The sequence below is a fragment of the Balaenoptera musculus genome, chromosome 12, assembly GCF_009873245.2.
Source record: "Balaenoptera musculus isolate JJ_BM4_2016_0621 chromosome 12, mBalMus1.pri.v3, whole genome shotgun sequence".
Lineage (NCBI taxonomy): Eukaryota > Metazoa > Chordata > Mammalia > Artiodactyla > Balaenopteridae > Balaenoptera > Balaenoptera musculus.
The window spans coordinates 52,047,987-52,060,697 of record NC_045796.1 but is presented as its reverse complement, the minus strand read 5'-3'; the positions used below and the strand labels follow the sequence as shown (position 1 = coordinate 52,060,697).

At 39.0% G+C, this 12,711-nt stretch overlaps 1 protein-coding gene across 2 annotated transcripts in view; it reads left to right on the top strand.

Annotated features, from left to right (window-relative positions):
• AFG1L (AFG1 like ATPase) overlaps nucleotides 1–12,711 on the top strand; it is a 201,586-nt gene that overhangs the window by 24,969 nt on the left and 163,906 nt on the right. For both annotated transcript variants that reach the window (XM_036872274.1, XM_036872273.1), the window contains exon 2: nucleotides 5,810–6,033. In XM_036872274.1, coding sequence (XP_036728169.1) covers nucleotides 5,810–6,033 — 224 coding nt within the window. The remainder of the gene's footprint in view (nucleotides 1–5,809; nucleotides 6,034–12,711) is intronic.

Genomic DNA, 12,711 nt, shown 5'->3' with positions numbered 1-12,711 from the left:
AAAAATATTTTTTAAAAAAGGCATTGGGTGAACTTGGCAGAAGCCATCTCAGTAGAAGCTTGATTATAATGGGTTGAGAAATGAGCAGGATGTGAGGGGATGGCCAGAAAAAGTAAAGGCAACTCTTTCAAGTGGTTTGGCTGTGAAGGGAAGGAGGGAGAGCAGGTGTCAAGTCAAGGAGGTTGTTTGTTGTTGTTGTTATTATTTTAAGAGGAGAGGGTTGAGCTGATATGAAAAAAACTAGTAGAGAGGGGAAGGGAGATGATATAGTACAGAGGTGATTAATGAAGAGAATGACATCTCTGAAAATGTAAGAAGGGAGGGGATTCAAGAAATATTTAATAAACACCAATCATGTCAGGCACTATTGCCCTCAAAGAGCATATGTTCTGATGGGGACAGAAAACAAAAAGGTAAATAAGTATCATATAAGGCATTTAGTATAACTAAATCTAGTGGTTCTTTAGATGTAAATAATAAAAATATATGTGTATAAAATACCAGAGAATATCATGCATAGAAAGATCCTTTTTTTCTTACTATTTCATACTTTTACTAAATTAGTTATTACTTCATGAAACTTGTTTTTCAGTTATGTATATTTGTGTGTATATTGGGTCATAATTTTTTTTCCAAAAAATTAATCCACTGATTAGAGGATGAGTGAAGGCATTAATAGCCCTTGATGGAATGAGAAATAGCTCTTAAGCTGTAACTGCAGAAAGAAAAGAGAATGGGGTAGATACAGGTGAGTTTGGAAATCTGGTGGTAGGGAGCTGAGGGTGAGTTGAGATTTGTGGAGGAGAAATTAGGCTGGCAGAGGGTTGGAGGAGGAGGCTATCCAGTTGGGACAATGTGTGAACAAAGGCATGGTTATGAAATGAAAGAATGGAAAAATGTTTGAGATATGGTGAGCAATCCAGTTTGACTAGAAGGCAACCCACATTATTGAATCTACCTTTGCATTTTCCATTCTACCCCGCTTCCTAACATTTCTGCTGTTGCCATCCTAATTTGGGCCTGTATTATTCCCACTTAGAATAGTTTCATAACCAGTTTCTCTGTACCCAAATTCATTTTACTTGCTATTTCCAGTTGATCTTGATACATTACTGCTGCAATTTTTTTGTTCTTCCACCCGCACTTAAAACAAGTCAACTTTGATATTCCCTATTACCCATTACATGTGGTGGTACTCAGTCATTTCTTGTATTGAAAACATAGATGCATTTTGGAGAGTAGAGGGGGAGTAGTCTGAAAATGCAGGCTGTGCCCCTATTATGGATTCCTTGAACCTCAGAATGAGGACACTATCTATGCTGGGAATCCCCAAGACTACCCCCAGGTTTGGTGATTTACTAGGAAGACTCAGAGGACTCAGCATATGGTTATACTCACAGCTACGATTTATTATAGCGAAAGGATACAGAGCACAAGTAGCAAAGGGAAAATGCATGTGGGACAACGTTCAGAGAAGATTAGGCACAAGCTTACAAGCGTCTTCTCCCAGGAGAGTCAAACAGAACATGCTTAATTCTTCCAGCAACTTACTGTGACAACAGGTGTGAAATGTCTATTAGGGAAGCTCATTATAGGCTCAATGCCTAGAGCTGAGCGGTGGTTACGAAGGCACCCTCTGCCTAGCATGTGCCAAAATTACAGACTTATAGAAGGAAACTAGGTGTTCAGCATAAATCACATTGTTTGTATACGATACAAACATTTAGGCACAGTGAGTCACTCTTACCATTTCTGGGAATGATGGGAACCCAAGTTCCCAGTCAAGGGCCCATTTTTGCAAGCAGGCATTGCTAAGGACCATAGTCTCGGGCCTGCTGTGTTAACTCTTTGCTGCACACTATTCTTACTTAATGTGATCCTGTAAGGTGGAGAAGTGGCCTTAGGGGCTGCTTTGGAAATGGGCTGGTATGGGCGTGGGAATGAGGGAGATGTGAAGAGGTCAGGACTTTGTTACCCCCTCTTCTTTTCTCTTAAATAAATTTGGGATCCGATGGAAAGTTTTGTATAGAAAAAGGTGCTGCTGTTAAAATTGCATTTGAAAACCACTCCTTTAGGGACTTCCTTGGTGGCCCAGTGGCTAAGACTCTGTGCTCCCAGTGCAGGGGGTCCGGGTTCGATCCCTGGTCAGGGAACTAGATCCCACATGCCGCAACTAAGAGTTCACATGCCGCAACTAAAGATCCTGCGTGCTGCAACTAAGACCTGGCACAGCCAAAAAAAAAAACTGTTTCCCTTAAAAAAAAAAAAAAAAAAAAGAAAACCACGCCTTTAAACAATGAGATGAATTTTAAGCGAAATATTGATAAAATCACATTGAGATTTTAGTAAGATCATCCCTGTAGTTGATGGAAGATATTTTTAGAGATTGTGGTGTGGTCATGGTAAATGTGAGGCAGGAGGTGATCAGAAGCAGGGAGGCCAAGCCAGAGACAATAAGAGGCCCAGCTGGAGTGGTTGTGTGAAGATGGGAGGAGGGAATGGATTAGAGAGTATTTAGGACGTAAAATTGAATAGCACTGATGATTGATTGCCTGAGGACCTGGTTGAGGGCTGGGGAAAGGGTTTGTGGGATGGAGGAGAAGGAAATTAGTATTATCTTAGGTTTCTTACTTGGTTGATTCCAGGGAGTGGAAAAGAGCATTTTCCCTGGTTGTGAGATTCTCAAATCCTCCAACACTAATGGGTACCTGTCAATTCAGTTCTGGCACGATCTACCTGGAGGTAGGATCGGATCCCCCAAGTTAAAGGGCCAATCCCACAAAAGTGGCCCCACTTCAGAGGCCAGCTGCAAATGGGCTGCCCAAGCTACTCACACTTCCGCATGTCTGACTACAAATTTAGGGGGTTGATACTTCGCTAAATTTGATAATTTACTAGTAATGGTCATAGAACTCAGAAAAAACACTTTACTTATGTTTATCAGTTTATTATAAAGGGTACATAGAACTCAGGAACAGACAAATGGAAGAGATGCACAGGGCAAGGGATGGGAGCAGGGATGTGGAGCTTCCGTGCCCTCTCTGGGTATGTCACCTTCCTGGCACCTTGATGTTTTCACCATCCTGGAAGCTCTCCATATCTTATTGTTCAAGAGTGTTTATAGAAGCATGTAAACATACAATTTTTTAAAATTACTTAAATAATTAATTAATTTTTGGCTGAGTTGGCTCTTTGTTGCTGCGTGCAGGCTTTCTCTAGTTGTGGCGAGCGGGGACTACTCTTTGTTGTGGTGCACGGGCTTCTCACTGCGGTGGCTTCTCTTGTTGCGGAACATGAGCTCTAGGCGTGAGGGCTTCACTAGTTGTGGCACGCATGCTCAGTAGTTGTGGCTCGTGGGTTCTAGAGCACAGGCTCAGTAGTTGTGGCGCATGGGCTTAGTTGCTCCGCAGCATGTGAGATCTTCCCGGACCAGGGCTCAAACCCGTGTCCCCTTCATTGGCAGGCAGATTCTTAACCACTGTGCCACCAGGGAAGCCCTATAATTTTTAAAAGCTAACTTGTAAAACCGCATCTATAGCCCAATGTTTCCCTTTTTCCTGTGAAACCTTTATTGAAGTACAATTTGTATACAAATAACATTCATTGATTTTAGGTGAACAATTCAATGAGTTATGACAAATGTATACAGTCATGTAACCACCATCATAATCATGATATAGAATATCTCCATCACCCCTAAAATTTGCTCCTACCCCTTTGCTACCAATCCCATAACCTTATTCCTGGGTTCTAGAAACCACTGATTTGCTTTCTTTCAGTAGAAAAGTTTTGCTTTTTCTAGAACTTCGTATACTGTAATCATATAAAATTGAATTTTGCTTCTGGCTTTTTTCAATTAGCGTAATACTTTTAAGATTCATCTACATTGTTATATTTATCAGTAGTTTAATCCTTTTTACTTCTGAGTAATATTCCATTGTGTGGATATACCATCGTTAAGCCGTTCACCAACTGATGGACATTTGGGTTCATTCCAGCTGTTAAATATTATAAGTAAAGCTGCTGCTTTGAGTATTCAAATACAAAAAAAAAAAGGTGTTTATAGAATTTAATCTCCAGCCTCCCCTGCCCTCCCAGGTTGGTGGGTGGGGCTGAAAGTTCCAACTTTCTAAACACTTGGTCTTTCTGGGGACCAGCCATGTCCTGAGGTTATCTTGGGGCCCTACCCTGAGTTCATTAGCATATGTGGGATGGAAAGAGGCTCATTATGATAAACAGAAAACACTCTATCACTTAGGAAATTCCAAGAGTTTTATGAGCTCTGTACTAGGGACTGTGGACCAAGGGCAAATATGTTTCTTATACCAGTCTGGTAAACATCTCAAATTGCTGGAAACCTTTATGGAACTCTCAACCTATGCCTCCAGCTTCAACATGAACCCAAGCCTTGTTCTTGGTCCTATGAGGCCTAGGGTTCCAGGAGACCCTTAGTCCAGTTCTCTTTTGTAGGCTGTAAGCCCCCTGTATTAGTTAGGGTACAATTTAGGCCTCCGTAACAAAGAGACCCTAAAATACACTGCTTGAAAAGCAAGATAGACATTTATTTTACATAAAAATCCAGGCAGGTGGTCCAGAGCTGGTTTGGCAGCTCAGTATTGTTAGGGAACTTTGCTCTGCTTTGCTCAGCATTCTGTGCGCCTCTCCTTGCCAGGTTGGCTCTTCCAGCTGCAGTCATGGCACTTTCTTTCCAGTCAGAGGGAGGGAAGGGAAGGGGAGGAGTGGGATTCGCCCTTTCCCTTTAAGTGCTCCAGAGCGGAGCTGCACACATTTCAGCTTACATCCCATTGTTCACATGACCATCCTGGCTGCCAGAGAGGCCAGGATATGGAATATTTCACTAGGCAGCCTTGTACCCAGCTAAAACCTTTATTCAGAAAGGGAGAACAGTTATTAGAGGATAGCTCTGCCCTATCCCCAACAGTCATGGTATATTTAAGGATTTTTTTTTTTGCCTTTTTTAGAAAATGATGGAAATAATGTTGTGACTGTTAAATTTTTTCCTAAATTAAGTATTTTCCATATTATTGAAACAAAGGAAACATGGTATTCAATGAAACAAGAGAAACAATGGCAGAATACCCTTGTAAAATCTTTGTCTAAAAATGTGCCAGTTTGCTGCTCACTAAACCTGCCCTGGATAAGGAATGGAGTTATAACCGGACCTTACCACAGACAATCAGTTTTCTTCCCCAAGAAGCTAAAAAAAGGATTATCGCACCTCCCTGCTTTGGAACAGACACTCTGTTGTGTCTCAACTCTTTGTGTTCAACCTAAAGGTGATGGAAAAGGGAAGGAGTCTGGCAGGCAGTGGGCTGAATTCAATGTGGCAACATCCGAATGCTGTGTTGTTTTAGACAGCGAATAAAGAGGCGGTAGAAAACCCTTCGTGACTAGTGTCTAAGTCTCCGTCTTTGTACTGAAGAACCAGATTTAGGCCTAATGTAAAGAAAGGTACCACCCCTGCTGTGAGGAAGGATGTGATGAACCCAGGTGGCTCATTCATTGGAGTGGAGGCAAAGCAGACATTCCATTTTTCCTGGAAGAGGGGTTGTAGTGATAGCTTATGAGTTTGGGGTTTATTAAACTGAGACATTTATAAATATGTTTATGTTACAAAATGTGTTTTATATTATTATTTTCATCAAAGTGATATTTACAACAACGGCTCAAATATATATAATTATAACTGGTTAAAAGTTTTAATGTGGCCATTAAGAAATAATGTAGAGCACTATGAAATATCTTCATTTCAGAAAGTCTAAAATTATATATATATTTTTGTTTATAGCCTATACAGTTCAGACAGCCAAGAGTATGTCTCCAACTGCTGCTACAGAGGTTTATTCAAAAGCTTTAGCTGTTTGCCATGGACCACTGGACCACTATGACTTTCTGATCAAAGCTCGTGAGCTAAAGGACGATGAACATCAAAGAAGAGTCATACAGTGTTTGCAGGAATTACATGAGGACCTTAAAGGATACAGTATAGAGGCAGAAGGCCTTTTTTCTAAGGTAAGGTTTGTGTGACATTAAAGATTGAACAGTTAAAAATGTAAGCATTTTAAAAATGGATTAAATGCAGTTGGGTACAATGATGAAAGAGCATGAAAATTTCCTACCAGTTCCTTTAAACAAGCTCTGTTGGATCCCCATTTCTGACCTCTTGATGTTCCATAGCTTTCTTTCACCTTCAGGGGGATTCAAATAGCTTCATATTGAGGTATTTAAAAAAAAAGACCCTAAATACCAGTCAAAGGGAAAACTTGTGTGCATTTCAAAGCTTCTCCCTCCCTCTAGGTTAGGCCTGGCCCAGGATCAGCAGCAGAGAAGAGGGAGTGGCTTGTTCTTCTCTCTCTTCTTCTCCTCTCTCTGCTCGCTTGGCTTCTCTAGGGTCAGAATGAGGGGGATAGAAGATTAGAGTGAAACAGCAGAGTCTTAAGTGACCAGTTAAGGCCCTTCTGTGTGGTAGATGCTGACATGCTAGCTTTCTGTGGGGGGCACTGGGTGGATTCTTCAGGACTCCCATGAGGACCTCCCTGCTGCTCCACTCTGTGACTGACCTCTTATGACTCTTAATGGAACACCTCACACCACTACGTGGGGCTGAGATGGCCTTGCCCTTGCACTTAGCCTTCTTAGGGGGGTCCTTTCAGGACAGCGCTAACCAGGTCACCTTTATGGCACCTACTTAGGCCACAGGAAGTATCACATCTCATTTCTCCAACCCCTTCTGCATGGGCAGCTTCAGTCAGTCTCCTGCCCTTGGACTTCTGCAGATATAAGAAGCAAGCACCAGTGTCTGTCTTTGTCCTGTGCACCCCTATACTCCTGGGGACACGTGTCAAGTTCTTCCATGAATTCTTTCACACCCTGCTTTGGTAGCTGTCTGTAGATTTTCTCACCTAAATGAGTATCCAGCCCATTTTTTCCTTAATGCTAATCTCCTTGGATGTTTCTCTTGGGGACCCCCTGCACTTGGCATGAAATTCATCTGGGGGAAATGCCACAGAATTCTTTACCCAGCTAACAACTTTCTGCTTTGATTACTTTGGTTTTAGGGCTGTTTTTTGACTTTTTTCTTTTCTCTTTTTAAGTAATTCCTGCATGGATACAATTAGTGCCTCTCTTTAGTGTGTAGGGGGACCTGTCTCCCCTTGTCCTCAGCTTTGAGTTTTTGGTGAAATTCTGAGACACCAGGAAAACTCCCATTCCTTATCCTGCTGTAGAAGCCATTGTCATCAGTGGTGTCATCCTCAAATCATGAGGGGTATTAATAGTTATAAGAGTTAGAATATTGTTCAAACTAAGAAACTACTTTTCCTTTAACTGACTGACCAAACCTCCTCCCCCCACCCCCCTACACAAATATTCTTTTATTATAAGATCTTTATAAGAAAGGTATTGTATAACAATATGTTAGTAGTACTTTATTTAAAAACCCTACTGAAAGTAATTTTACTTTTTAAAAAGCACTTCAGAGTGTAATGAAATAGTTTTATTTTTATATAAGGAAAAGCCTGCCATTGTGTTAACATCTTTTGGTTAAAAGGAATAGAGAATTATTTAGGTTTCAGAGAGAAATGGAGATGTAGAATAAGATTACATAAGAAAATAGCAATGAAGGGCATCTCCATCACTCAGCCAGGCCTCACAGAGCCTGTGCCAGCTTTCAGCAGTGTCAGCGGCTCCGAAAGCTTTGATGACTTGTAGTAGGAGGTACCCATTGATTCTCCAGAACCCTGCCATTCACATAATCTGCTTACTCTTTGTTCCTTTTCCCCATGCCCTTACCCACTTCTGTTCATTCTACCAGCTTCTCAGTTCTTTTCCTGTATCCGTGGTTTAAATTCCTGAGTAAAAATCTAACAGTCCACCCAAACACTTCATCCCTGTTTGGGCAGAGCTTTCACACCAGTTTTCCAGAGGCTGCTAGTCAGCACAAAGATTGGATCTCTGTATAAGGTGCCATCCAGGGCTCCCGTGAGCAGGGCGGTTTCCCTCAGAAGTGGACTGTGAGTGTGGGAGCCAGAGTGTGTTAGCTAATCCAGAACAGTGGTTATGGGAAATGATGATGACTTATCCCTTTTGGTGGCCAACCTTTTCTCTTTTTCCTGTGTTTCCAAAAGTTTATGGGTGAGTCAAGAAGGAAAAAGTTTGGAAAATACAGATTGCTTAGGTACTGCATACCTAATTATAGTTTGCAATACAGGAGGTCTTCCAAATAAAATAACAACTTTGTTACATGTCATAGCCAGGAAACAAGATGTTTTACTTACCAGATTTTTTTTGTTATCTGAAAGTTAAATTTCTCTCATGACTGTTGTATCTTATTCCCTTTCTAGCCCTCTCCCTTTTGGAAATACAGTCCTTTTCCTCCTCCCCACTCTGTATCATCCCTAGGGCTCATCTTACAGGGGTTGGTGAACTTCCATTCCTTAATAAAATATTCCTTAAATTAACTTATCTGGTTGCCAATTCAACAACCTGGTTTTTTTCTTTAAAATTATTATTTGGCTCTTCTTAAGGGTATTTTCCCATACTTCCACCTTTGATTTGTAAATTGGCTATGCTGGATTTGCCTAGTAAATAGATAGCTATTTAGCAGTAAGTAAATGCAGTCCCTTCTATCTAGAGGCCCTGGTTTTATTGGGTAATTCTTATGTAAGGAGGAAATGTGACAAGTCAGGTAGTTTCAAATGTGTCTAATGAAAGCTTATATTTGTTAAATCCCAATGCATATGTGAATGAATGTTTAGTAAATGGATCGACATCTCTTTATGATAGTATTTGTCCTGTAGTTTCTTAAGCCCACCAAATCATTGTTTTTCAAACATTGAAAAAGACCCAAATATCAAATGTAATTTGAATAAAACATATATAAAAGCTTTAGTTTTGAAGATTCTAAAGGTGCCACAGACCTACTTCTTCTAAAAATAAAGACTGATACGCTGATTATCAGAGAAGGAAACTTTGGACTGTTAGGTTTTCCAGCAGTAGAACTTTGTTAGTATGTAGAGTTCTTGATTTTGGTAAATTGGGTTTATAATTTCATGGACATTTGATTTTTTCCTCCAGCTTTATTGAGATATTATTGACAGATAACATATGTAAGTTTAAGGTGTGCAATGTGATGATTTGATACCTGTATACAATGCAAAATGATTACCATAATAAAGTTAGTTAACACCTATATCCCTTCACATAATTACTGTTTCTCTTTGTGGTAAAAACATTTAAGATCTACTCTTTTAACAACTTTCAAGTATATTATATAATACTGTATTGTTAATTATAGTCACCACGATTCCCAGAACTTATTCATATTATAGCTGAGAGTTTGTACCCTTTGACCAGTATTTCACCATTTCCCCTACCCCACAGCCCTTGGTAACCACCATCCTATGAATTAGGCTTTTTAAAAATTCTGCGTGTAAGTGAGAACATACAGTATTGTCTTTGTCTGACTTATTTCAGTTAGCATATATGGGCATTTGATTTTGTTTTTGATGCAGATGTTTAAATATTCATTTTGGTGGACTTTTAAAAAAAAAATTGTACTCCTAAGAAACTTTCTGTAAGGGTAAGACATAATGTTAGAATAAAATGCACCTTCTTCACAAAATGCCAGAATTATTAGTCAGTGAGAAAAAATTGGTGGCAGACTATTAGGCTGCTTTCACCTACCTACATAAAAATGTTTTCTCTAGTAAAAATTTGACAAAGTTATGAGCAGATGACTATGCTATATGAGCAACAAACTATGAAGAATAAGCGTTTATGAACACTTTACTTTTGTTATCAAATAAAACTTACAGCCAGGTTAATCTGACACATTTAATGTATGCATAATTGTTATTGCGCTGTGAAGTAATTAGGCATAAATGGTAAGTAAGTAGTTCATGTAAATCACTATAACTAGAATTACTTTTACACAGCCAAATCAAGCATTTCTAGAGTCATTGAGGGAGAGAATTAAAGAGTGTGGAGCTACTCTGAAAATCTCTGTTTCCATTAATCAGGTGTATACAGGCAGCCAGGTTTTTTCATCTCTGGGGAGGAGAAACCATAGCCAGAGAGACCTGGGAATTGGGAAGAGGAGCGGGGAACAAAATTCTTTTTCCTTTTCTCCTGCTCTTCACAAAATAATTTTGCTTTTCCCTAATGAGAAATTATTATTTCAAACTTCCTTTTACAACCTATGGTCTTTCATTTGGATACCTCTCCTCACTCTGCCAAGAACAATGCATATAGCAGGTAGAGACGACCTGCGCTGCCTTGAATCCGGCTAATCTAAGGTCTTGGTGCTTTCTGTGATCTGGCTTCTAGCATCTGGAGACCATGAACAGGATACCTGGAATGCTGGGCTGTGGAATTTTCTCTCAGGAGATGCAGGAGGCCTATTGTCTGGGTCCCTTCAGTTATTTATCCAAGACTAGGCAGTTTGCTGGTTTTTCCTCAGTTCCTCCCTTCTCTCCCCCAGCTAAGGAAGTGAGCATTTATACTCTCCGTTCCTCTTCTTAGAATTGGCATTTCCTATAGGTGAAGTAGGTTGAGCAGTGTGATTTAGGTAAAGCCTCCCTGTTTCCTGGTAATTTATCCTTCAGAACATCATAAGCAACATTGAGTATGAAATAGACATCTATAGCTACAGCTTTATTAAAGACCAGAAATATTTTTAAATGAATATTTTCTTGTATCAAATTTTTATGAAAGCCGAAACAAAAGATTACGTCCTAACCCAATGACGGCATTATTTGTAAGGAAGTGAGTCAAACTGCATTGTTTTTTGAGAACTAACACATGCCAAAGACTCATTTAAAGTCTGAAATTTCAGAGAGTTTAATGGGCCTGCTTCAGTCTCCAGAATAATTAACAAATGTATGCAATTACATTTTAAGTTTTGTCATGGTTCTGAAGGTAAAATTATGCCGTCAATGTAGATGAGAATGTCTTTTTTTTTTTTGCGTTTTTTCTTCCAGTTTTATTGAGATATATTTGATATATAGCACTGTATAATTAAGGTATAGAGCATGCTGATTTGACTTACATGCATCATGAAATGATTACCACATAAGTCAAGTGAATATCTGTCATCTCCTGTAGATACAAAATAAAAGAGAAAGAAAAAAATACTTTTTTCTTGTGATGAGAACTCTTAGGAACTCTTAGAACTCCTAACAACTTTCACATATAACATACATGAGTGTTAATTATATTAATCATGTTGTACATTACATCCCTGTTATTTATCTTACAACTAGAAGTTTGTACTTTTTGACCACCTTCACCCAGTTCTCCCCCCCGACCCCCTTGCCAGATGAGAATGTCTTTTATAAATTCCTTAAAATAAATTTAAAGAAAAGGGGTATAGCCCTATTTTATAATGTCTGAGATAAGAATTTTATCTGTCATTGTCCGCCAAAACTGACTACTTTGGTTATGGCAGCAGAATTATGTAGGCCATAAGGAGGCATTAGAGCCATGGAATCTATGCTGAGATTTTGGTCAGGTCTCTAGATCAGGGGTTGGCAAATATTTTCTGTAAAGGACCATGTAGGAAATCTTTTAGGGTTAGGGGGCCATATGATCTCTGTCATAGCTATTCAGTTCTGCCATTGTAGTCAGAGTAGCCATGGATAATACAAAAATAAATGTATTCTGATAAATATTTATTTAGAAAAACAGATGTCAGACTGGATTTAGCCTATAGGCCGTAATTTGCCGACCCCTGCTGTAGATGGATGACTGCTTCCTGACTAGATTTGAGGGCTGGTGGGAGACCATTAATAGTATTCAAGGTTCTGTTGGAACTCTACCTAGTCTAGCTTTCCAATCTGATTTTCCATTACTTCCCTTTATGTATACCTGCCTCTAGTCAAAAGAACTATTCACTAATTTATTATATAGACAAACAGACAAATGGAACAAAGTAGAAAGTCTAGAACATACATGGAGACTGGATATACCATTGAGTTGACACTGAAAATCAGTGGAAGAAAGATGGTCTAGTCAGTAAACAGGGATGAGACAATTGATGATCTTTGTGAAAAGTAAAATAAAATTAGGTACCTACCTCTCTGAACATAAACATAAATTCCATAGAGTCAGTGTTCTAAGTTTAAAGTGAAACTTTAGAACTTCTTGAAGAAAATATAGAGGATTATCTTTGTGAACCTGGGAAAAGGAAGACTCTCTTATACAAGATATGAAAGTTTAAATTATAAAGGTAAAGTTGGATACACTTGACTCTACTAAAATTTAAAACTTCTAGTCAACAATAAGCACCATAGAAAGGTGAAAAGGCGGACCACAGACGGGGAGAAAATATTTGCATCAAAAATAATTGACTAATAGATTGACTATAATAATTGACTATATGTATCTAGAATATATAAAGAACTCCTACCAAAAATAGAAAAAAAAATCAACTTAGTAGAAAAATGGACAAAGAAGAGTCTGTTTTGGGGTGATAACTAGCAGATGCCACAAAAATAGATAAGTAAATCAGAACGTATTTTTTAAAATGGAATGTTGGGATGATAAACTTCAAAATCAGGATTGTTAACTCTGAGCAAGAAGGGCACAAAGGGGGGGCTTCAACTCTATCTAATGTGTTATTAAATTTTGGAATAAATTTTTCAAAATATAAAGAGTTGATAAAGCTGAGTGGCAGGTAACCAGGTATTCAAT